Source organism: Malurus melanocephalus, unplaced genomic scaffold (assembly GCF_030028575.1).
Source record: "Malurus melanocephalus ecotype Western Australia unplaced genomic scaffold, MMel_1.1 scaffold_270, whole genome shotgun sequence".
Classification (NCBI taxonomy): Eukaryota; Metazoa; Chordata; class Aves; order Passeriformes; family Maluridae; genus Malurus; species Malurus melanocephalus.
Genome location: NW_026623502.1, coordinates 116,310 through 143,498, shown reverse-complemented (window position 1 = coordinate 143,498; position 27,189 = coordinate 116,310). Strand labels below are relative to the sequence as shown.

At 35.9% G+C, this 27,189-nt stretch overlaps 1 protein-coding gene across 2 annotated transcripts; it reads right to left on the bottom strand.

Annotated features, from left to right (window-relative positions):
• Window positions 1-92: 92 nt before the first annotated feature.
• On the bottom strand, window positions 93-26,013 carry EXOC1 (exocyst complex component 1). 2 transcript variants are annotated; one of them, XM_057376098.1, is made up of 19 exons: window positions 25,768-26,013; window positions 23,985-24,118; window positions 23,030-23,160; window positions 20,890-21,049; window positions 19,117-19,304; window positions 18,271-18,498; window positions 17,910-18,042; window positions 17,645-17,754; window positions 12,714-12,863; window positions 11,497-11,602; window positions 8,596-8,640; window positions 7,291-7,454; window positions 5,483-5,593; window positions 4,937-5,013; window positions 4,218-4,446; window positions 3,045-3,228; window positions 2,368-2,567; window positions 1,600-1,794; window positions 93-818 (listed from the first exon to the last, which is right to left on the bottom strand). In XM_057376098.1, exons 2-19 carry the CDS (start codon window positions 24,106-24,108, stop codon window positions 666-668), a joined length of 2,688 nt encoding a protein of 895 aa, XP_057232081.1. In that variant the 5' UTR covers window positions 24,109-24,118; window positions 25,768-26,013; the 3' UTR covers window positions 93-665. The 2 variants fall into 2 exon arrangements, with proteins under 2 accessions (XP_057232081.1, XP_057232082.1); XM_057376099.1 differs by lacking the exon at window positions 8,596-8,640.
• Between the last annotated feature and the right edge of the window lie 1,176 nt (window positions 26,014-27,189).

Genomic DNA, 27,189 nt, shown 5'->3' with positions numbered 1-27,189 from the left:
ACTGTAAGGATGGTGAAACACTGGAACAGGTTGCTTTATTTCTGTGCAGCAACCCTTCAACGACGAGAAGCGAAACAATGGAATTAACTCCTTCAGGTATTTTCACCTTTTTGAAGTAACACTCCACAGAAATAATATGATGAACATAGTTTAACTAAGAATTAGAGCCATAGTCACATTACATCTCAGAACATGAATTCCGTCTTCCCACTGCATAAAGTTGTACATCCATACTTTCTAGAACAAGGAAGGGRAAATATCTTACAGTCTTCAATGCTTACATAATTTCTAAGATGCAAAATATTAGTGAAAACAGTAGTATTCTTTTGGCATATTAGGAAGGTAGTGCTTACTGTTTTGAGCAAGAGAAGGGATTATAAATAAAAGTATTTGAATATTAGGGGAAGGGAATAATTGTATCCAAAGTGTTTCACAGAATTAATGCATTCAAACAGTACTTCAGCCCAGTAGAAGTACAGCAAAACCCCAAAGGTTTCATTTTGCCCTGAAAGGTATTTGAAGCAGGAGTATAACTCAGCAAATAGGGCAATTAACTACACACACATGGAAATCCACCTTTTAAAACCCAAAAAGATTATTTATAGTGTTTGGTTCCCTTATACACAGGCACACACTTTGCCAGCTTCTCTTTCCCTTTGTAGAATTTAATGAGACTGTGCAATACTGGAGCAGTAGTCTAAAATATCCTGTATAGTGAACTCCATAGTAATTCCTGATCCAGGGTAGCAGCGAGCTATCAGCCCTTCAAAGTGCTTGTACTGTCGTATAAACTCATCTTGCATGGAATGCCACACAACCTGCCAAAGAAAGCAAACTTTAGGRAAAGTCAACTGGCACAGTACACTACATATATGAACTACAAAACATTGGTTCATTAACTGATTCTCAGTTCAGGTGTCATTTTACAGCTCAAAATTACTAATAAAGTTCAATAAACAGAACTGCTGCATTYAGTTTAAAATCTGTAATATTGACGTGACTTGTAATAAATGTGCAAAGCGCAAAACAGAAAATAACATGGAGAAGTTTTCCTAATAGAGATAYTGCTTTTGTCTTTCAGGAAAACATCCTGAACCGTAAGAGTGCTATAATTTGGGTTTCAGACTCTCAAAGCTGTTTAAACAAGCTTTGCTCAAGTCTACTAATCATTTAGTCCAGGAAGAAAATTTACAGTTTTTTTTCTTTTTTTGTAAGAAAAACATTAGATAATAAAACTATCAGAAAATATGTAATTAAAGTATTCTGCTGTAGTGCACCTGCTAAATTTTGCATCAGATTACCCTTTCATTTAAATCTAGTTCTGTTTCCAGTATATTATGTAGAAAAGACATCACCCATTAATGGTCAGCTAGGGAATCACAAAGGAAGCTTCTGAATTTTCTCTCCTTCACTCTGGCTCAAATCAATATTAAACAAATAGAAATAGAATGGTATTATACAAAAAACTCAAAAGCTGCACTCAAAATTAATGTTTTTTTCAGAGTTATGCTGAACATTGTCACAAAATACATATGCTAAAGCGRTAATAAAAAGTCTCTCTGTAAATGTTACAGGTTTTTAAGACATGATTTAGTTTACCTGAAGTAAGTTTTCTTCTTCACAGAGATGTTTATCTACCTTCTTGTAGAGATTATCCAATCCCTTCTTCACTTCTTTACCAGGATATTCCTTTATAACTTTACGAAGCTCTTGTTTATTAAAAGCCAGCTGATAGCTCACTTCCTCTTCTCGTATACCTTGTGCCACACGAGCTTCAACACCTTCAAAAAAATGCTAACAACAAGTAACAGCATTATTCACAAATTATATCACAAATCTAAGCTAATTATCTTAATTTGACAAGGATATGTGTGGTTAAGKCTTGATTCTACTTCATGACTGTTGTATTCTCCCAATATTTGTTTTTTATTGGGTATGAAGTAGTGCCAGCCATAAACATTAAAACACAGCCCAACACTAAARCACTCTAAGTACTAGCATAAAACTGAAATCAGTCATTCCTAGAAGCAATTGAGCTTTTCTTTGCAATGTTGTAACTAATAATCAGCCTCAAAATCCTCAATTCGTGAGCTCATAGCCAGGGATCCAAATACTGGATCTTTTGGATGAACTCAATAAGCACCTGAGCATCTTTATTTAAACCATAATCATACAACAACCTATTTGTTCATAATTGCCCTCCCTCGTCACTGCCATTGACCAGTTTTCTCAACACAGTAACTATAAAATATTTTAGTAAACAGAGGAAATATTTCTACGAACATGCAGTGATAAAGAGATCAAATAGTGCAAACTAAACATTCAAAAATATTCTGTACCATTTAAATGGTACTCAAATACACTTACATTTAATTTCTCAAGAGGCTGTCCGAGTGAATAGATTACATAAGACTGAAGATGGTCAGTGTATTTCTGTTTGGCTTCTTTTTTCTCAGCCTCCAGACAAGAAATTTTCAAGCGAGAAAGTGTTGCAAAAATATGATGAAAGTTCTCCATCATGACCACATCTCTGGGTGTTTTCTGGCTTTCATTAGCTACTTTCTCAACTGAAAGAAACAGGAAGCAGAATACTTGAAATACCAAAAGGACAACCAAATTCAGAAATACAAAACCAATAACCATAATACTATCAAAAAAGGAGTTTTTAAATTTCAAGTGATTGATTAACAGTTGTATGAGTAATTGTCAGAATTGCCACTAAATAAAACGCACTCTAAGAGCCTTCAAAAGAAATAACAGATACATACAAGCTCTAAGACCACGAATTTTGTAAGGCAAAAAAAGTCACTTCTAAAAAGATACAAGGTAACTACTATGTAGGGTRTAATTTACAGATATGAGGAACCAGTCACATTCTGGGGAGGCCTGGAAGCATGCTTTCAGTCCCCCTTATAAATTTCACATGGTAGATATTTAAGCAAAGTCACAGAAAAATGAACTTTCAGCTTCACTAGGACAAAAATCTTCAACAAGGTAGTGGGTTTTTAACATTTTAGTAATTATGACAGCCTTGGAAGACCTACCACTGACAAAGACAGCTCTAATAAGTTTTATATAGGCTTTATCTAGATCTCCTCGCCGTTCCGCATTTTTGAAAATCGATTCAGCAAGGGCTGCAAACTCTTCAAATTCAGCAACAAATGGAAGGATCCCAACTTTACTCTTCTTTGAGATTTTTACTTCATCCATCTGCTTCATCTGGTTACTCTTTAATTTAAAGCAAGAACAGATGTTAGGTTCCAGATCAGGTAACAATTATTAACAGAAAAATGCAGACATACTGAAAAATTGKCATTTATCCAAACATAGAAATAATTCTTACAATTAATACATCTATTTAGTCTTTCACCCTTTTTACCCTTTAAAATTTATTAAGTAAARTAATTGGAAAGAAAAAGGAAAGATGAGCTTTTATTCTCCTTTGTTTACTTACTATTAAGAAAAAAAAGCACCCAATGAAGAAACCSCAAATTTATGCACCAGAACAATTAACAATTTTCATTTTATAATCTAACAAGCAACTTCACATTTCTGATTCAGCCAAGCTAACAATTCCTTCTGCTGCAGGAAGTTTCTTTAGCCTTCAACTGAAATTTTATTTCTGAGTATAATCAAAAAAATCAGTTTCAAAATATTTTAAGCATTAAACTGAATCAAGAATGGTCTATGTTTGCCTAGAGTCAAATTACATTTATGACAAAACGAAGTTATACCAACATCTATGTTTTCACTAAACCTGCCATATTCAAAATAATAACGGTATTAGCAAAAGGAAGTTTCAGAGAGTAGAGGCTGCCTCTGCTACTGCCAAAAGACCTCACACTCTTGTAAGTCCACAAGGTTTGGTTTTGGCAAGTAAGAGGCAGACAGCTATATTTACTTAGTGGTCTTCAGTAATCTCAGTGGGAGTACAAATTTGAACAACTAAAAATGTCAAGCAGCTCAGAGCTGTGAATGAGTAGSCTTATTTATTACAAATAGCAACTTAAGGAAGAATACTGAAATAGAAAGGAAGAAAGAAACACAACCACCATTTTTTTTGAATGCTTGGCCAGTAGAACAGAAATAAAGTTACAAATTCTCAATTCAAATTTAAAGCAAGAATTTAACTATAAAGAAATGTAAAATCAAATGTGGTAGGAGTGGGCTTCCTATATTATTACAGTTAGCTTAATCAGAAAAACTGAAGCACTTACAATGCACTTATCGAAGTTCCTTTTGACAGTCACCAAAACATTTCCAAGTGTTGTGCTGAGAAAGGATGCAGGGTCCACGTTTTGTGCTGTCCACACATGATGACTCATCTTAACTAACATATAAAGGGAATTAAAGCTATCAATCTTGTCCCCCAGTGCTATAAGGTTATTCAGCTCAGGTTCAATACAGCGAAATATTTTTGTCATCATTTGTCGGATCATGTCCTTCCTATTAAAAATGCATAAGAGAAAAATATTACTCTGACAGCTTACTAGGCTATTTTGCATGTTTTTGATATATTAGATATAGTAGTCTCATTTGCATTCAACAAGTCTCATGATTTTAAGTAARTTGTTAAGGGAAGGAATGTCAGTGCCACACAGTAAAAATCAAGTCACASGTATAAAATATTCCAAAAAGTATTTCCTGTGTGGAAGCTGCCATACACTCTCAGAACTTTACTAAGCATATTTTCTGTATTACAGTGCCTAATTTCAATCTGCAAACTATTAAGAGAATTAAACAAATATACACAGAAACACATATCCTATATACGAAAAATATTCTATTTACTGACACACTCAGTGTCTAAGTTAGAAGTTCACTATTCATTTTCACTGAAAGGRAATAATTTCTGATTTTAGAGAAAAAGGCTTTATATGCCAAATAAACTCRAACACAGGCTTAAGAATCAATAATAAAAAACAGCAGCACATACTCAGATGATACTGTTTGTGGAACACCAGMAGTGTATGAACGAGATAAAGCTGCTCCATCCATTTCCTCCACCTCATTCTATAAGAACAAGGAATGTATGTAAAGATAAGGTTTGTCTCAAATTCCGTATCTAAGCAGTTACTGTATCTGACAATAGATAGCAGCTCCATAGTCCCTTCCACCCCCTGCCTCCAGAGTAGAAAATACAGGAGTTTGCAAAGTTCTGGTAATTTTCCAGTCCTGTTCCATCAAATACAATACTACCCACAAACACTCCCTATTGTCTTCCTACATGGCATGATGAAGTGTTTGTTGTGATGTTATGAGGAGACAAAGCTATGGCAAAGGAAACATGTCCATCCTTCTTTCACAGATTYTGCACTGGTCAGCAAAAAATAAAGATCCTACTAGTTCATGAAGGAAAAGGAATTATTTATCACCTGGATCACATAATCACCAAAAGAATTCCAAAGTTCTCTTTTAAACAGGTCTCTTTTGAGGTCTGGTCAATACTTTTTACTTGAGTGACAGAGAATGTAAATCATACCGTTGTTGTTCCCGAGGTGCTCTGATGTTGTTGTAGTTTGAAAAATTTACTAATGAAGTCCTGTTCTGCCAGACACAAAGGCTCTAGTTCACTTAATACTTGTTCAAAAATCTAAAGAAAGCCAAAAWCTTTTATCAGCACACCAAATACTATGGACAGTAAGCAATACTAATTTTTATTGTTTCTGCAAATACATTATATCTTCCCTAAGCTTTAGAACAGTTATTACTACTTAACAGAAATGGAAACAGCTTATATCTTTAAAAGCAATAGTTGCATCTTCAACAGTCCTTTTGTATCTGTGCAATACTGTGAAGCAAAGAGCCACCTATGTTTTTCTACAAGTAGAAGTTTTTTTAGTTACAGCCTAAGGAAGGACTTCTGTGCTATAATGAAAACATCCACATTTTAATAGTAAGTCATGGGTTCTGCCACCATCTTTATCACCTGGGTTGCTGAGTGGAAGAAAACAAAATCAAAAGCCTCAGGGAAGAAAACCAGGTCAACTGTGTATGTAGAAGACAACTGCTCTGTAGAAAAAGTAGTTTCTACATAGCCACTAAAGAAACAAACARGTAGGATTTGTACTGAAGTATGCAACACAGTTTTTAGATTTAAACTAAAATGAAACACTATTTTGGCAATTAYTAATTACAACAATTTTATTAATCCAATATAAGGAAATTCTAATTCAGATATAAGATGTATTTCTCTTAGATTTTTCTCTGCAAGTATTTAAAGATTAAGACATGCAACAATGTACATAAATTAAACTTATCTAGCCACGTAGGAAATCCATGCTGATGAAAATTCCCTTAGGAAAAAAACCCCAGCAATCTAGCAGTGTCAGCTCAGTAGCTTACAGCTCTGTGTATATTAAGTCAAATCCACATATCCACAGTAGGTGTGAGATACAAGTGTGAAGTTGCAAATAATAGCACAATAATTGTATAAACTTGTTTTAACAACTTAGCTTTTTAATTCTAAGTTGTTGATACAGGTTTGCAATACTTAACAATTAATATTGTTYAAGGCATATATTTCCTCCCAAAAAAAGACTGAACAATGATTTGAAGGGGTCAGAAAATAACCATTCCTCTCCATCAAATAATTCAACAGAAAACAAAACAAAATTGTTTTCATCTCCAACTGATAACTGCTCCTTTTCCTTCCACAGCACTGAGGAGTTAATTCCACAAGAAATGGTGAGTAGTATTGCCACTTTTGGAGGTCCAGGAAAAAAGTCAACAGATGCTGAGGACAGACGTCCTCAGTTTTAAAACCTGGATGAGGACRTTCCAATAATAACTTAGTGCAATTGGTTAAAGCTGAAAACTGATGATTACTGATGTGAAACCAGTATGAATAAAATTTAAGGGTCGTGCTCAAGTCCTGGCTAAAATTCTTATCTTCCTTATCTTTGACCTTTGCTGACATACTGGCAAAATGTCATAGAACASTGAATGTCTGTACTGAGAAAAATAAAATCAGTGGAGAATCCACCAGTTCCACTCCTATTTGCTCAAAAACRCATATTTGGCTTAAATTTAATAGAAAATTTTTTATGCTTGATATTCTTTAAAGATCACACACAGCACATAAAGGAACTAAACAGAATATTATAATCTGAGAATAATACTGTGATCTACATATTTCCTAGGAACTGCCTTTATTAGATGTATGGTACATACAAACTTTGAAATTGGCATGCATTAAGAAGTACAGATTTTTGAATTGTACAAGAAGGGTATGTAAGATGCTTCTAATATAAAACTATGCAGGAATCCTATGCGATATTTTGGGTTTACCTTATCAAATTTTGTTCTGTCAGCCACATCCAGGTCAGAGGCAGACATGTTTCCCATGTCTAACAGTGAGGATGACTGAGATCTACGGTTTCCTGAACTCTGAACAGAAAGTTTATTTAGACTAGAAGTAGACCCAGTCAATTTTCCAGAACTCCCATGGAGACCTGTGAAATAAAGACATTATGAAGGAGGAAAGTGAAGGCAGAATAAAATACTCAAAAACAGGTTTGTTACAGAATGTATGAGATCAAGAGTTGCTAGTAGTCCTATATTAAAATCATACCATTTACGCTATAAATGCTTTTGCTATGAACATATTCTTTCTCATAACATGGTAATTGAGATTCTTCACCAATTTTCAAAGTACAATATGACTAYATAAACTCTCATTGTAAAGTACAGGAAAAGGAATAAAAGGAACAAAACTCTGAAATGCAGTAACACTGGGATTGAAGACTTGAAAATCAAGACCAGTTATGATCTTTGTGAATGTATTTTGGGCAAAGGTTGCCACAAGCAGAAGAACTGAACCACAGGAGAGAAAAAAATAAGGTTTTATATGCACACARGTACTTTTTCATCTTGACCTTGATCTTTCTGCTGTTAACATCCTTTTGTCTACACAGTTTGTTCCAGCTATTTTGCTGGATTTACAACCCCACAAGAACTCTGCTGCTAATGTTTGAATCCCTTCCTTTTGATCATAATTAACGTTCAGTTATTTCTTCATTATATTATTGGGCCTTCTCCTAGGAGCATGTATTTTCTTTTTCATTTCATTTTTCCCCCAAATTTTTCAGAAATGTTGGACCAGGACAGAGAAAGCTAATAAMAAAAAAAGACCAAATAACTATCATTATTTGATCTCCAAGTAAAACATCTCACATCTAAGCCACAAAGAAACTTAAAAGCAATCCTGCAAGTTTAATTTAACTGCTGTGTTGGTATCCAGTCTAGGGACACAAGACAAAGTCTATAGATCTAATCTAAATTGTCACTTCAACCTACTGGAAAAGTGGAAAACTATGACAAGCTCGCAAGCACAAACATATTTTTACTATCAACTAGTAGCATGGGAAGACCGAAAGATATTGCCTTTACATGCAAACCTTCTCAAATTCTATGTTGGGACATCCAGCTGCGCTCCCTTTTTCCCTTGCAAGCCCAATGATTCTGCTAATTTTATTTCGTTCTGAACAGAGTGCTTCAGTGTTAGGTAGATTCTCCCTGATGCAGCACTACATCCATCGTAACATCGACACACATGCATTGACAATACCAACTAATGCAACTAGTTATACTCACTCTCAGTTTCCTGTTTGACAGCACTTTCTTTTCGAGGCAGTGTAGCTGGGATGGATTAGGTTGCAAGCATCAAAGACAAAGACAAGTTAAAATGCAGTTTGCACAAACCATGCACAAGATGCAAGTTAAGCTCTAACTGGAAAGAAACATGCAGAGAACTATAAGCAGCAAGTAACTACATTGCAAACACATTTAGTTGGAGAGGTACTATTCTAGAAATTCAGWATCTAAACTACATGGAAAATTGTGTAAGTTTCTAGGTAATAAAACTGGCTTTTTCTCATATAGTGTGTTTAAAGAATATTTTTGGTAATATGTATTTGAATTCTCCCAAACTGAGAATTCCATGAAAAGAGGGTTTTATTTGTCAGACTCAGTTTCCAAGATAAATCATCATATCAATAATAGAATTGAAGAAATTAAAATGTACTTATATACTTTTTTTACTGAGTCAGAGATATTGTCCACCTTTTCATTTAAAACACACACACCATTACTGCAAAATAATTCATATTAACAGTAAGACTGGCTAAATTTTTCTGGTTTTTGCAAATCAGGATGTTTACATAGAGAACACAGCTTTTGCATTCATGCTTCACCAAAAAGAGATGACTGCAAATTTAGAGAGGATGAAAATAATAAACATATAGTACAAAAAATTACAAAAAAAGTTCTTCTATTTTTCCTGGGTTTTTCACAATTGAGGTTTCCTCAAGTGGACTTCAATATGAAATTTCAAGTAAATTGCCATTTGTAGAAAATATAGATTCCCTAGAGTAAAAGGCATTTGCATACATACACTAAAAGCARTATGTGGTATTAAAAAGATCTTGATGAGGATGGATGCTACAAGCCCCCCAAAATGGAGCAGGCAAGCAGAACCTACTGTAATAGAATGAGTAGATAGTTCTAAATGCCACAAACATGTCTTAAATACCAGATGTTCTCAAGTAGGCAACACTACCGATAATTATAACATCAAATTCAAATTTAATTCCAGCCTAATTTTTGGATCTTGGCAGTTTTGGCAGGTTTTGAATAAAAAAGGATTAGGCATGACATATTTGGCATATGCCACTGTCATGCACTGGTCCCACTTCATTGTCCTCAATTTCTAATCATATGGGACTTATTATTAGAATGTGAAGAGCTACAAAGATCAGGCCCTGGACAATCAGGGGAGCCTTAGTGGCTTTTGACAAGCTACATCACATAAACATATGACAATAGTAGCACTCTTTCCAACACTGACTTTATGGTATTTAAGTATCAAAGTCTTGGCTTCATCAGAAAAGGAAAAAAAAAAAAAAAGAAAAAAAAGAGACTACTTAAGACGAGTGTGAATGCTAATGACCCAGGCTGGGTTTTTTTTTGCCATAAAAATGCAGACAAAGAACCTTGCACTAGCACAGAATGCCAGACTTCTCCCAGCATCCCCTCTGCGTTTGAGGCATTCAAATAGCAGTGCTATTCCCAAAGCACAAAAAAAAGGCAAGAACACACACCAACACAGCTTGGAAACAGGTCATTTTTAGTGTTTGAGTACAACTGGAGCATTATCTACCTATGCTACTCCTTAAACAAGTTCACTATTAAGATTTGATGTATTTTGAATAAATGTGCAATTAGTAATACTACARTCACTACAACAAACACAGAAGCCTTCAAAATTACACACTCTTATAAGCTGCTACAAAATAGATAAATTTGCACAAATACATGACAGAAGTCTTCTCAAGGTGCAGCTTTTACTATGGTGAATTGAAGGACCCCTTTCTCCAAAATGCCTGATTGCTCCATAACATTTACACAAGTTAGGGAACTGCTACAAAAATTGTCTCTTCACAAATACAAATCACAAAACAAGGGTCAAGACAAAGTGTTTAGAATGTTTCRGAAATCAATTTATATTGGACTAAAAGTATGTTTTCCTTGCAGTAAGATTGCTTTTCAAGATTTATGAATTTAAATGTTCTGATGATGATATCTTATGGCACTTCTTGCTTTCCATGTCCAACAGCTTGCCAAGACTTATCTTTCCAGCTTTCCCCTCTCTCAAAGAAGCCTTACCACCCTCCTGCTTTCTTCCTTTCATTACATTTTTCTGGTTTCTACCATCAAACTTCAAAGCATAAATTCAGGACCCAAAAGAGGCTGGCAGAACTTACTTCAGCTGCACATYATTTTGGAATTCAGAATTTGCAAACTGGTGAACCATGGCAAATAYAAATATTTCAAACAAGCTTTGAAACACTGCACTACAAAATACAGAACAGACAATACACATATACACCTAKATCACTGTTGTTTTTTAAGTATCCAGGTTATTTTTTTAAGCTTCACTTCCATATTCACTAATTAGACTAATCCTAGCAGGAACACATTCTCCCTTAAAGAAAAATACCTACACATTAACAAATTATGATTTCTAGTCTCAGGGTACATAGGTAAATCTCCCTGAAAAAAAACCCATTAAAACATGTAAGTTTCATTAGGTAGAATTAGCATTAAAACTAGCTTCTTAAAAATCCACCCAAAATTTATTAAAAGCAGAAATAACAGCAGAAGGAACACAAAACAATGTTGCCCAAACTTCCATTAACTACAAKAGCTGATTTTTAATATTTGTTGAGGTAGTAGAGTATGAGCACACATTTGAAAACTCAGAGAAATATTGTATTTTACACTTTTATTTTGACCMATTTCATAAGATTGAATTTGTGCTACCTTGGCTTGTGGAAGTCAGAAGTTTTACAAAGCATATTTTTCGTCCAACTTCTTCTATCCTCCCAAAAGTAAAGAATTTTACACCATGACAGAATTAGCCCTCGGTGTTGCAGTGAGTACTTCTTATGCAAATAGTAAGATTCAAAGCAAGTTATATATCTTCTAGAAGCTTACCAAACTTTTTTCCTTCTCTGGTTGTGCCTGTCATCTTGATCTTGGCAACTTCAAAGAAATCCTTTATTTCCCTTTCATAAAGCCGTGATAAATAATCCATATAATTCTTAAAAGAAAAACGTAGATTTAGTTAACAGATATTCATACCAATTTTCTTGTAGGTAAATAATTCTTAAAAACCTGCAAGTTTACAATAATTCTTAAAAACCAATAAACTGGTTTGGACTACCTAAGTATATTTATGCAGCATGAACAAAAATATATGCATAATATTTAAGCATATTACATTAATTTTCATAGTGAGTGAGTTCACTGAGCATTGATCAGAAATTTCTACGTCTGTTCCRTAAGGAAGAACATGAAATGCAGTATGTACAAATAAGATGACTGGTGATAGAGCATCACAGAATTAAATTCAAGAGTAGAATGGAGAGAATTCAGCATCATTCTCTGTACCCTCTTTTATCAGATGCTTACTATGCCCTCAAAAAGCAAACATAAGTACGTAATCCTCACATTTATTTATTAGAAAATCACAAAGATGTCAACCATTCACTATCTCCCTTACAGTGAAGGCAAAGGAATAACTACTTCAAAGCCATTTTAAAAGCCTAATTTAAATCTTCCCTTTAAGAGTGACAGTACTTTAAAAAAAAAAAAGACGTGTTGTAAGGACTAACTTCTCCTTGACTTCTGCCTGAACATTTTGTATACTTCTGTAGGAATTGTTTTACTCCATGTTACTTTTAAACAAGGTAGTTAAACCTTTCAAGCAAGTAGTTAAAAGTTACAAGGCAAAAACATTTCTATTTAATGTACTGTACAAGAGACCTCTGAAGCTTTTGACATTCCCAAGTGAAATGAAGGTCTGTTGAAATAGAGATGTCACACAGGCAATAAGCACTCCAATTTGAAATTAGCTTAATATAATTATTTTTAACTGGGCTGTACAATGGCAAACTTTGTTTTACATAAATATTAAGGTAAGTTCAGAATAGCATGTTTGAGGAAAAAAMCTAACAAATAGAGCAGGATACCACAAATACTAAAAAATGAAGTTTCCTATTCTAAAAAGCAACAAAAAAAGAGGAGCAGTGARTTATATTTAATATACAGCAATATTAAAATTACATGTACATATACACAGATAGTTCTTTTGATTCTCATGCCCAGTCTATTATATATATTCTTTAGCATCATTTAAGCATTTCACATACCTTTGTTAGCCCTTCATATTTTCCATAATCTGTGTTCTTGAGCCACTCCATGAGTTTAGCATATCGAAGTAAATCTCTGTGAAACGGATGATGATTGGGTAATGTCAACTCAGCAGAGTGCTGGGCAAGAGTGGAACTCTGATCGTGACCCTTGATAAGGAAAAGGATTAAAGTAAGTCTGGAAATGCTACACAGATGTACTAGAAGTTTCCTGAAAAACTCAGAATGAAGACAGCATCTCATTCAAACAAACAGAAGAGCCTCAAAATATCTTGCATAGAGGCAAGGTCTAGAGATGCAGACTGAAAAAGACACCTAACATAATACAAAGAAAAAGTTATTACAGTCAGGGTATGTAATGCATCTGAATAAACTTGTTCAGCCTTTGCCTTCAGGGTGAGTCACTTTGGCACTTTTTGTACAATGCAATGTACACCTGAATGAAAATTTAATAACAATGATGATTGTGAAAAATTTTAAGAGAATATGACATTATTCCTGTAAACAAAAATAATMGCTATTTCTGTTTAAAGATGTTTCTTCCATACACTAATTTCAAGTCCCCAGTTATTGGGTGGCCTCGGTGTTAATGATGAGCTTTAAGGTCTCTCCTGAAAGTCTGCTCCAATTCAAGGTACTCTAGTCCACTTTCGCCAAGCCTTCCTTGATGAAATCTTAAAAACATCAGTGCACACACATTCTCTCTCCCTCCACACAAACACAGACACACACAACACACTGTCAGTGAATGTTTACTAGAGTTAAAGAGTTTACCACATGCAGCACAAACCACTCCATTTAACACAATATACTAATTTCATGCTCCTCCTTTAAGCAAAGATCCCATCATATTGCTACATCAACATATGATTTAACTGTCAAGCTTTCACTTGAACTCACAAGCTTCCTGAGCAATTCAGGGAGAACAAGCAAGGTAACACCTCGGTGCAGCCACACAGCAAAACMCACAACCACTTATCCCTGGGTTAAAAGAATGAGGGATAAGACTTAATTTCCAAATGGTTTTAATACTTTCTCTAAAGTCTTTGTTACTGGGCTTGCAGTAAATACAGCATCGGAACTTTTATTTAGTATAGTTTGTGTCATGGCAGCACACAAAGATCGTCCTTATTGGTCTCCAATTCCTGCATCACACACAGGTGTTTTATGCAGGTCAGTCAATGTTAGTCCCTGAGAGAGGAAGCATACCTCAACAGTTCCACCTTGGATATGACAAGTCCACAGAATAAGCAATACTGTTTAAAAACTGCCTTTGTACGTTTTTAAGTTGGAACAGAAGCCAGTTTGGATCAGAGTCAAAACTAAAGTAACTTTGTTTTATCCTTTTTCTGTTGTATTGGGTACTAATCGGTTCAAGCCTTTGGTTAGAAAAAGCTCTAAAAGCTTCCACAATACCTTCATAGACTTGTTGTTTAGGAAAAAAAATTATATTATTTACTTGTAAATTAGTAACTTTTACTAAGTAATGTGACATGAACACTGCAAGCCTCTGGATAAAGCTGAATYACTACAGACAATCAYAGAATGCTTTTGGTTGGAAGGGACCTTAAAGACCATCTAATTACAGCTCCCCTGCGATGGGCAGGGGCACCTTCACTAGACTAGGTTGCCCAAAACCCCATCCTTGAACAACTGGGCTTCAACACTTCAGCGATAGGGCATCCACAAGTTCTTTGGTAACCTGTTTCAGTACTTTTTTGAGCCATGTTTTTTAACCACATAAACTGAGACACAAATAGACCCAAAGAAACAAGTCCTGGATAACTTCATTAAATTATTCTCAGAGACAGTGGGGATACATTTCAGTATTAATTTCACTTATAAAAACAATCCTGTAGTCTGACTTCAACTAAAAGGTAATGTTGCATAGTGTAATTATTGGAACATATAAGTTAGAATTGGAATCTAGCCAGCATTAGCAACACAGCTGTTGCTGTGATTACTGAGGTCATACTCAATAGTGTGGGCACACTTTTGGGCATACATATAGCAAATATTTTCAACAAATCTTTTATATGCTTCTATGAAAACAAGATTAGAGGAACTCCCTCTTACCCTTGGTTTGTTACATTCCTASAGCATGCATTTTTAATGTTCATTATAGTTTAACATCATTTACATGGTAGCTTTCACAGCTTTCATCAACTATGTCGGTCCAAATGCTTGTTCATATTACTGCTAGGAATTACTCAGCTATCCAAATTTTTATTGCTTCTTTCATCTAATTATTATATTCATGTCCCTTTATTACACGCAACTTTTCTGGTTAGTACTTGCATTCTTCATAAAGCTAGATGACAAATTCCCTGACTAGGTAAATTTCTCTCTCTAGACCAACTTTTCCACAGGACTAATCATTCTGGTTACAGCAAATAATGTCCTGTTCAAGCCTGCTCTAAAATATTATTGCTACCAGATGTACCTTCCCTACCTAATTAACAGGCTTTCTCTCATTACACATAAATGAATACCAAATACACCCCGAATTTGTTATTCAACTATTTCATAGTTTCAAAGATTCAACCTACTTCATATTTCAAAGGCAGAAAGCCCAGAGTCGCCTTTAAATTGAGTACTGAACCTGGTTGTTAAAAAATCTTTAAAGTAATAGACATACAGATTAATCAATTATTAGTATTACACGTTAAAGACAACAACATTAACTGTTAGTTAAACAGTTTTTAACACTACAGCAAATGGCATTCCAAAGCTGCATTTCTGTTTAAAATTTTTAATATTCTCATTTTCATGTAAAGGATGTGAAGCACTTTAGTATCTTACAACAGTAGTTTGAATGAAGTATTATTTTGCTCTTCAAAAAATAAAGAACAACTTCATACTTTCAAGGAAATACATTTAGGCCCAAATGTCAATATAACTATGTTCTTCCATCTAATAACTTCCAAATCAGAATGTCTTGCTTATATTAACAGCTGCCTAGACATCATGTTTTCATCTGTCTTTTGAATTTGGAATTCTCTACCTTTATCTTAGTTTTTTTTTTTAAGTGCTTTAATTTATCTTTTTTTAAGAAGCATTCTAAACAAACAATGCAACTCTTCAGATGTTAAAGGTAATGAAGTATTGTAGTTAAGATTTTTTGATAACATCAGACTAAGAAACTGCTATATTCCTCAAACTAACAATACAATTTTATTTTGGTAAAATAAGACAAAAATTTGTTTCGCCTCCAACACTTAAATCTGTACCTCAAAGTTAAGTATAAAACCTCTTTTTTCCTCTTTAAAAAACAATGAAAAAGCTTTGGCAGAGTCTCATCACTTGCAGTTAATGAACTCTTCCTGCTTAAACTTAACAGCAAAGTCACAATTTTTATCTGTTGATTAATAACTCACAGCTAACAGCAAGCCCAAACTTTTCAGAGGGCAAGCTTGTATGAAAAACAATGTGAGGCCACTACGAGTATCAGAATTCTAAAAAAGTAAATTGCCAATTGATAATAGCATTCTCAGTAATGCTGGAAAGTGTTTTAAGAATTTAATCTAATACACATCATATTACACAATAATAGTCTCCTACCACTTTAAAAAAAATTAATTCCTCAGACGAGAATACCAGAAAGACATTCTGTTTAACAGCCACTTCCATACACAAGACCAATATTCAATCTCTGTGAATGCATTTACACAGGACTTACACAACATACTTCCTACTTGCTCATTTATGGATGGAACACACGGTCTATATTCTGGTGTTCAAATATGAACAGTGACAGAGGAAAAATACCTTCTTAAGAACAGAGGCTAAAGGCAAAAAATTAATATTCTGTGGAGCTGGAATTCTTCTGCAAAGTGAAGAAAATGTAGGAAGCAGTTATCTTTGCTACAAAAAGCTAGGCTTGCACTCTAAATGCAATTTTCTATAAAATTGCCCAGTGTAACTAAATTCCATTTTCTGCACACAGTCTAATACATAAAACTTAGAACTTTTAAACTTTTATTGTGCTCATGTATAAAACCCGAATTACTATTTTTTGTTTCCAAATACTGCAATTTCACACAATTGCAGTATCTGTACTGTTGTACACATATAACGATTTCCTGAAAATATTTTTTCCATACATCTCRATCTGTCTCTCAGCAACTTCTGGGGATGAGATCAGAGGAATGTTAGCTCATAAAAAAATAAACAAAGCTTAAGGACTGACAAAAATAATAAAYAAAGTGAAAAGGGACGTAAGTCTGATGCTCTGTAATCAGTAAGGACMAATTTCTTTTTGCAAAGTCAAAAATGCAACTGCGAGTTAAATAATTCAAGCTCAGAAAAAAAAATTAGTTAGAAAATCTTGTATCAAACTCAATGTACTCACTGGAACTGAATGATAGGAGGACCTGTTATAGAGTTGAAGGAAGGTCTGAGTAAACTAATTGAAGATAAAAAAACACACGGATTAAAAAACTGAGGCTAAAAGTCCACCCAGTCTTTAGGAAGCAAGTGTCAGRACAGTATTTTGTGAATATTTCAAGTCAAGGAACAAAACACGGTTCAGAGATTTTGTGTATGTTTGGTTTTGGGTTGTTTGAATTGTCCTTGAGGTTGACACAGCAAGAACTTCCATGTTTTTCTGCCTCAAACATCCTTAAAAAAAGGTCAATGCTTTTTCTCCTCAATTAATCAAGTTTTACAATTAAAATAAATCTTATATATATATATATATATCACATAATCCATTTAATTCAGACAGCAAGCCCGCTTAAAAGAGATATTAGGGCTTGTTTTAAAATCTTCTGTAGGCAATTATGGTTTCTTATACTCAGCTATATTCTGTCTAAAGAGCTTCTAGCTTTTACTCATTACAGAATAGAGTATGTCTAATTTAGACAGATTGCTTTTCTTCTTCAGAAACGTTTGTGACCAAAAATTTCATATTCAATAGTAAGAAATAATACCTGCTGAACAAATACGCTGTTCAAGTGACTGGCAAGTCTCCGTGCAAACTGCTCACGCAAGTCACTAAACCGCTGCTGCTGCTGCTTCACTGCATGAAGCATATCATGTCCTACAAACAAAAAGAGGGTACATATTGTGTACGGGAACCAAGAGGACCAGATGTCACAACTCCTTCAATCTACAGAAAAAAATCTGACACTAGTTGGAAAGGCATTACAATAAATTTTGTTTATTAATTAGACCGTAGTTTAAGAAAAACMTTACCTGGACGAAGAGCTACATTCATACACTGCAGAAGGGCATCTGCTGCATTAGTGCAGGCCTCAATGCCTCGAGAAGATGTCAGATCTCCCTCCTGAAGGGCCTTTATATGGCCCTTAGCTAGATCCATGTGATTCTAAAAAGTAACGGATAGAACTGTCCATAAGCAGGTTAGTTTGCTATGCTAGTGAACCAAGATGGATAAATGCAATTTTATCATTATAACGTACTGAAATCAGTGCAACAGTGAAACAGAAAAATAAGCTCATTATTTTAAAGAAACCTCATGCTAAAGAGGGTAACAACCTAAAWGAATTTTATACCTGAATTGAACAACCATATTAAACATAATGAAAATGCTTACCACTAAGAACTCKATCTCTGACAGTAGTTTAACATTATTTGTGTTGCTGAGATGAATTAGGTGGTTGCTTTCTGAAATTTGATCCATTTGCTCTTTTACACTCTGAAGCATTTCTTCATAACTGCTCAGCTTGAGCTCAATTTGGTCAACTTCCTTTAGAGCTTCATCCAATAACTTCATCAAGATATTCACCTGTTTCTCCGAGGCCATAATGGACTGGATATTTGCCTATGAAGAAAATAAAGCCACATTTTAAAAGGTATTTTTTAATGTCAAAAGTATTTTGTTATCTCCTTCTCACTCTATTACTTTCAAGTAAACAGTTTCCTAAACTCTTGATAAAATCAACAAAATAAGCCATAGTGTTACTGAACACAGAAGTTCCTCAATCTATGACAYCTCCTTATTTCAAAAAGACAAGATATTTACCAAAAACTTTGCTCAAGTTCTTAGAGCTGAAATAGTGATCTGCAGAAAAACAAAAAGCCAAACAGTAATCTTTACTGTACCACAACATCTTCACTTCCAAGAAAACCAAAGCAGACGACAAGGTCAGATTCTCTGTCACAAGATCAGCCATCTCTATAATAACAGCCATTTTCAAAATATGCAAGAAATACACAACTTGACAATTTGAGGAGGCTGTTGATGGTTCCCTCAAGTCTGTATTGCCTCCATCTCCTTAAGATTTCCAAGTGACCTCTAGAATGTTGGGCTGTCTAAAAACATTTACATTTAAATATGTGGCAGATCATGTTAAATACCTTTTCAAAGAATGTTATGTGGTCAGTATCAGAAAGAACAGCTCAACATGCTGGCACACTRTACATTAGAAAGAATGTTTACCCCATCCAGCACTTGTAGCTCTCTTGACAACTTCTCTGCAAAAGCTTCAGCATTAGAAATAGCATATTCACACCCTTCCATCATTATTTCAATATCCTGTTCCTCTCTTGCATTTAACTCCTGGTATTCATCCACTGCTTCTTCATCACCACCTGCTACACTTTGATTCTCTCCACTTGGAACAGATTCTTAGGTAGAGAAGGAAAAATAAAATGTCTTATGAAGTCCAGAAATTCACAAGCATTTTAAGAGTACCTAAGTATGTTTAACTATCTGTAAGTAAATTAATCCATTGAACAACTCTCCTAACAAGCACCTGCTACCTATGAACACTTATTTCAAGTCTCAGTCTTCCACATGCTTCATTATGATTTCCAGAACTGATTCCCAACAGTGATGTTTTCTGAATTTATTCATCTCTTACACTGGTAATCAGCATCAGATCATGTTACTATATTACACTCAATTTGTTAGTGGAAGATCAGCACAAGTTAGATTCTCTCTTTTGGTAGACACAGCATAAGGGAAACATACTGACGTTGATTAAGATATATACCACTGAATAAATAAAAGTTATCTTGATGCTCAAGGTGAGTTCCACAGCAGAAAAATCAGTACTGAGGTAAGTGAAAATCAAGTAATCAATGGTTTCATTGCCTATGATTTCTCACAGCAGTGCTTACTTAATTTAACAAGCCACTCAAAGGCTGACAAATGAATATTAACACAGTCCAGCCAGAAAGTGTTTAGGACATTTGAAACATTTCTCTTATCTCTAGCAACTAAAGCACTAAGAAAACAAACAAACAAACAAAAAGCATATTATTTAAGAAAATTGCTTTCAAGGCAAAATAAAGGAAAAAGGTGTTACGCACCTTCTGCAACTTTAGGAAGTTCTGAAGAATTAAAAGGTATGGAAAAGCAGAGGAAAGGAAGCAGAGAATGTTAGCCAGACAAAGCACGAACAGTGTGTATACTTTTAAGTGGCAGTAAGTTTGAATGTTTTAATATTGCACAAACTTGAAATGTTAGACATTGGTTTAAAACAAATTCTTGTCAACACTAAAATACAGAAGTGTCATCTTTCCTGTTTCGCATTTCTAATCCAAATTTTTCTGCACACACCAATTTAGTATTTAATACCAGTAGTTTTACCACTTCTGACAGACTCCGTGTGATATACTCTTACTTGCTAGGCTTTATTATAAAATATTAATGATTGAAAGATAATGGGACCATAAAAATATTTCCTACAGGATAAGCAAACAAGATACAAAGCCTTTCTAGCAACCAGTCAGTCACATAAATTGTAGTAGGGTCCATCAGAACTGAGCACATGCTTCACAGTTAATGAACTAGAAACCTCTTACAAAACTTCATTAATCTCTAGAATGCTACAGAAGCATCAGTTTTAAAATAATTTTTCTAATTCAGGGGAAATGAAAATAAGAACAAAAGCACATTCGTTACACCTTTAGACCTATCAGATTGTGGAGGTAGATTTTATTTTGATCAAGAAATAGAATATCTTATAAATACAGTAAGCTTATCTATATTTAGAACTTAATGAAGTATTTTGTCTTGGTTCTCAGTTTTCTAACTGAAAATCTGTTATAYAGCCCTCTTGCTTATCTCAAGACTTAGAAAATATATAGTTGAAAAGAAGTAAGAATAGTAACACSCACCAGGATTAAGAATATCTTTTTTTTAGTATATATTTTTACATCAGTAATTGCTAGACCTTATACTTCAAATACAGTTGTAGAAATTTACCTTCCAACAGCTGTGAACTAACATTAATAAAATCAATTTTCTTTCTAAGATATCTCTGATTGAGTTTCCAGATACATGAAATGAAGGTGTTCTTTTCCACTGTGCTGCTTGCAACCCATTTGTACACTTTGTCAAAATGCAAGTCAAATTCAGGACTCTCCTGCAAAAGATGAGATATGTTACAGGCTCCACAGTCAAATGATTATCTAAGTAGCAGAGACTGTCTATGCATTTAATTAGATTGTCTATGCATGAATAAGATAAAAATTAAATTACACAGATGTTAACCTTAAGCTCATATAGCAACTCTAATGCCCTGATGCACCTTAATAAAGGCACTAAAAYAGTGATAGTGAAAAAACAGAATCCAGGCTATGAAGCCAGATAAGACAACAATAACACAGAGATTTGTAAGATTTGTAACAAACATCTGACAGTGCAAAACCACTGTCCTCAGAAGGACTGATGCCTTCTGAATACAAAAATGGTAACCGGAGTTACCAACTGACACTATATATAACACCAATTCAAGGATATTTAAGAGAATAGGCTGGAAGAAAAAAAATATAAGCATTTTATATATTTATATATTTTAAAGGTATGACAGTATTTAACAGGACTGAACAGGATAGAAAGAAAATTGTATTTTTACAGCACAAAACTTATAGAAGTATTTCCTGAAAGATTTATTGCCTGTCAAGAACATTACTTTGATAACAACTGAATAAAGTACTATCCTTTCTGCAGTCACTTATGAGCTCAGTGTGGACAGCAACTGGTAATAGCCTGTTTAAAAGTTTTTATTACAAGCATTTTACATGGTCGAGTCTACTTTTGATGAAAAATGTTATTGCCTCAGTTACATGTAGTACACGTACATATAGTTTGTAAAATCTACTATTGCTGCTAGTTATTATACAGTCACTACTAACTGAAAGCAGCACAAAAAACCACATGATGGGAAATTTTATTTTCTGTATACTACAATGAAAGCAGTTCTTTTTTTTCTGTAGCTTATATTGATAAATATAATCACCATATATTTTAAAACAAACAGTATTGTTACATGCAATTTGTCTCACAACTAATGCAGGAAATCCCTGCAACAAAACAGCTACATGGGTGCATAATTGGAAACCAAAACATAATGCATCTATCAACTTTAATTCCACCATTTTTTAATATAGGAGTTTGGTACRAACATCTGGTTTTTGAATGAAAACTTCAAAATCTGTCATTAGAGTCGTATATACATGGCAGCATATTTCTGAAAACCATTGTCAAATGAAAGACAGTACAATTTTAACCTGATGGAAGCAATACTCCAACACAGTATTTAGGAAAATCTAAAATCTAGCCAGCCACTACATGGATAACTGAAATAACAWACCCATTCTTGGGGAGGGGGGAAAAAACCTGAAGAATTTTCAACTTCGCAGTTTTCTGTCTATTCTTCCAAATAATCAGTTACCAGAACATAAAAACAAACATCATGGGATGAATGATTTTCACCTTTGCCTGCTTGTACATCTAAGTTTATGACAACAAATGAATTTAAGTGGTCAAAATCAGGTTGCTCCTGTTGCTCTGTGGAAAAGGACTGTCCGCTTCCCAAGAAGTGGCCAATGTTATGCCTTAGAGAGCAAATTGCAGGCGCTCAGCCTCAAATTTATATAATGCTCACTAAGAATGTTTTAAATGTCCCAGCAAAAAAMCAATACATATTTTCATGGGAACATTTTTGACATTTTGACAAATTCATGACTATCATTTTCTTAATGGAAATTAAGCTCAGGAGGAAAAATTTACATAAAACTTGAAACTTGACACAAAATAAACCAGAACGAGTCCATAGCAGATGCTCTTTACAGTCACTGGAAGATCACTACAACTAACAGGGCAGATATTAAGACTATTGCTACTCAAGCATATCTACACTACTCTTACTCAATTTATCAGGGGTGTTTTCTTGCAAAGGCTGAAATAAAATGCAAGCTCAAGCAGCACAGGAATGTATCATCTTAATTAACCTGTTATCAATCTAAGTTTTAAAGCAGCCAGTATCAAGGAAATTAAGTCTAACTTGGAGCCAACAAGAGGATGTTGTGAGCAGAGGACCAAACAAAAAAGTGACACATACTTTAACAGCATCTTTGGCATCAACAACAGCAAGGTCTCGAAGTGCCCATGCAGTCTGCCTTTTGTAAAAATCTCCCTTGTCAGATTTTTTCACTTTAACCACATTTACTTGCACTGGTCGTTCCGTTGTCACTATTAAATGAAGTAAGAGAGTAAGTTCAAAACACACATACTACTTTCCCATCTGTTTCTGCAGTACTTCAACTTCTGAAAYGAATTATTTGTGGGGGAGATTTTGTAGTATTTATTTGATGAATAGAGATCCTTCAAAACATTTTCATCCACAATAGCGAAAGCTCAGTTTAAGTCTCAATTACATGGGTATACATCTCTATACAGCTTGTGAAGTAATGAATTCAGTTTATTTCYTTGATATAGCAGATTGTGGACCATGATCGTAACTGGCAAAGCACAGACATAACTGGAGAATATAGTGAGAATAAAAACATTTTCAGACATTTTTCAGTCAAAAAACTATTCTAGCAAGCTAATGTATTGACAGATCAACCCAAAGCACCTAATTTTTTGAAAGAGATATAATGTCACAAACATACACTTAAAGGAAAATTAGAACTCATTTCAGTTACTGTGCCTTTCCAGAGCCCTCTGCCTTGAACTCTACCCAATACTCTTTAAAGCATTTTATTTAGGCTTATTGACCTAGATGATTACTAAATCCTATTTTAAGCACTACATAAAGCCTGCTTCAAAAGACCATCCAAAAGAAAAATTTTTAATTCTTTCATTTAAATTGCCATGAGATCTGTGAATAAAGTAAGGGTTTTGTTTCTTTTTTAGTAGAAGCAATAAAAGTACAACTTATTTTCTCCATTAGAAATGGAAAGCACCTGTTTTATACACTTCAAGAAAAAGGATTGTACATAAAGCTAAAACAAATTCARCCAAATAAAAAACAAAGGTGAAGACAAGAAATACAATTTGGTAYTCCTATGTACCTGTGGCACACAAAAAGCAGTTTCTCTTCTTTTTGCCTGCTTTGCACACGTTCACAATGCTCAATAAACGCTCATCATTGGGAGTGAAAATATCCCTCTGTAAAGCATGCTTGATTGCAGTCATTTTCTCTCAGCTGAAAGATTTTAGGAAGTCAAAATAAACCCAAGCATATTTAACAGACATACACAAAAAAAGAACCAGTCAAGTACTTACAGTGACTATAGACTTCAAAAACTAAATTTTCCATGTAATTTAATGAATTGTAATCAGACACTCATGATTTGGGTAGCCCAGACCAGCCCATTTTAGGAAAAAAAAAATAAAACGTTATTATCTTATTTCAATTAGACAACTGTAATTTACCAATGCTTGGATGATCCTTCAGCTTAATTTAATGGAGTACAAAAACTCTCTTTGTAGTAAATGGAAATATGAGGCATTAACAAAAAGAAAGTTGAAACTGGAATCAATAAAAAAAAGCCATCCAATACTCAAGCTTGTAGAATTCAGTCACATAAGAAAGCACAAACAAACAACAAACAAAACAAAACAAAAAAACCCCACCACATTCCAGAAAATTAAGGAATTAGCAATATTCACTTGATTCAGAACAGTACATAGAAACACTACATAGAAATTCTATGTAAACACAACAACACATTGGAGATCATATTTCAGTGTTTTTATTAAAACATGATTAATACCCATGACACACTATACTGTTTGATACCGAGACAACATATGGAGTTAAATTTTAGGTTGGCTTGTTATCTTGAAGATGCCCGAGTTGCTTTCTCTGATAAACTCACAAAGACAAAAGCTGGGGCAATTACTACAGCCATTTTAATTAGTAACTCAACAACTTTGGGAAAACAGGGACCACCATGCCAAGGTGGAAACAGTATTGTCAAGTGCACATAGTTCAGAGCACCCTGTTTATATGACACCCTATGGCAATTTACCACTCCACAGCTGCTAATAATTTTTCTTCTCCATGAAATGCTGGCCCCACCTTTTCCTTCCCAAACTGTACCAGGCTGCCATTCCTGTAACTCTTCAAGATGTGAGTAAGATGAACACACAAAATACCAATAATCTGCTGCATTTCAGAAACATCCCCTTTCCTTCCTTAATTAGGATTTTATTTTCTGCTCTAAGTCATGATCAAACTGCCATAAATTCCTAACTCTCCCATTTCAGTGCTAATAGAGGTTGCAAGATACACCTTTCCCATAACATGATAAATCCGAGATTTAACACTGGCTCTCACATACTTCTGTTCAACTTCTGTTACAAACTCACTTGCTTCAGTCACAACCACCAAACCCCTCACAGTGTGCCAGGACYAAGCACAAAATTAAGCTTTTCACACTTGAATCCAGATGTCTCAAGGAATGCAGAATTTAACCCAAGGAGCTGGAAATAAAGCTCCTTCCTCAGAAAAAAAAGGCTTCAAGAAAGCAGAGACCACACCAGACTCAAGATAAATCCCTTTAGACATTGCTGCGTTCTTCCCTGCAATATTCCAGATAAAGGTTACGTGAAATCTGTCAGACATCACATCGCAGACGAGGCTWGCCTGGAAATACAGGCCAGATGGGGCACAGCAGTGTGATAAGGCTACTCAGCACTGCCTGGCCTCTCTCAGGGTGCAAACAGGAAAACACGCTGCTCCTGCATCCTACCGGGTTAGAATGTAATAAAAGGGCGCAGCCCAACCACAGCATCCCCAGCAAGAAATCAAAAGATCAATCATTTAACGGGAAAACTCGGAAGAGCTACCTGAGCAGCGACGGCCTCCCAAGGGCCCGTCTGACACCGCTTCACCGCCTCCCACCAGCGAGTCCCGCACAAGCGGCTCCGGACCCGCTCCCGCCACCGCCCCGYCCCGAGCCGGCCCGCGGAGCACCGCGGGAACCCCGCACTCGGACGGGGGAAGGGGAGGAGTGCCGGGGCTGCCTGGCTCTCACCGCGGCGCCGGGACAGGGCCGGGATCGCCGGGCCGGGAAGCGCCGGGCAGAGAGCGCCGGGCCGGGAAGCGCCGGGCAGGGATCGCCGGGCAGGGATCGCCGGGCCGGGAAGCGCCGGGACGGGAAGCGCCGGGCCGGGAAGCGCCGGGCAGGGATCGCCGGGCAGGGAGCGCCGGGCAGGGAAGCGCCGGGCCGGGAAGCGCCGGGCAGGGATCTCTGGGCAGGGACGCAGCTCCTCCGACCGCCGCTTCCGCCCACGTGACGGCGGCGGGCGGCTCGGGGCGGGCTGCCCGCGCAGCGCCCCCTGGCGGGCCCCGGCAGAGGCGGCCGAGCCCAGAGCGGCTCGAGTGGCGTCACGGCACAGGCGCTGAGGGCGTTTAGGTGTTACCGGGGGCGAATGTKTTCAGAAAAGAAATGCAGGTAAACCTGGCGGTGCCCTGTAATACATTACAGTGTCCATCTCTGCATGCTGTAATTCCGTTTGGCCACAGCATCGGGAGTAATGCAACTTCGTTGGATCAGCAAGGTTGGAAGAGACCTTTAAGATCATCAAGTGCAATGCAACCCAGCATTGTCACTATAACCCCCAAACCACTATACCTTGTCACCCAGCACCAGATCCAGGGATGGTGACTCCACCACATCCCTGGGCAACCTATTCCAGTGCCGACAACACTAACAGTGAAAAAAAAAAACCTGATAYCTAATCTGAATATCCTCCATCTCAGCTTTAGGCCGGTTCCTCTTGTTTTTTCACTGCAGGCAGGGCAGAAGAGACCAAATCCCTTCTTACTCCAGCCTCATTCAGGTAGTTGTAGAGAGCAGTGAGATCCCTCCTGAGCTAAACAAGCACAGCTCCCTCAGCTRTTCCTCACAGGACATATTTTCTAGACCCTTCTTTAGCCTTGTTGCCCTTCACTGAACTCACTGCTGCACCTCAATTTCCCTTTCAAAGTGATGGGCCCAGAAGGGAACACAGCATTCGAGGAGAGGCCTTGTCAGTGTGGAGTGCAGGGGACCATCCCTGCCCTGCTCCTGCTGGCCGCGCTGTTTCTCATGCAGACCAGGATGCTCCTGGCCTTCTTGGCCAGCTGGGCATACACTGCTTCATGTTCAGCTCATATTCATCTTCTGTGAACAGCATTCAGATTTTTGCTTTGCTCCTTTGTTGAAAAACCTGGACTAATTGGCAGTCTCTGATGTCAGTGATACCAATGCAAATGGAAAAGTTGTG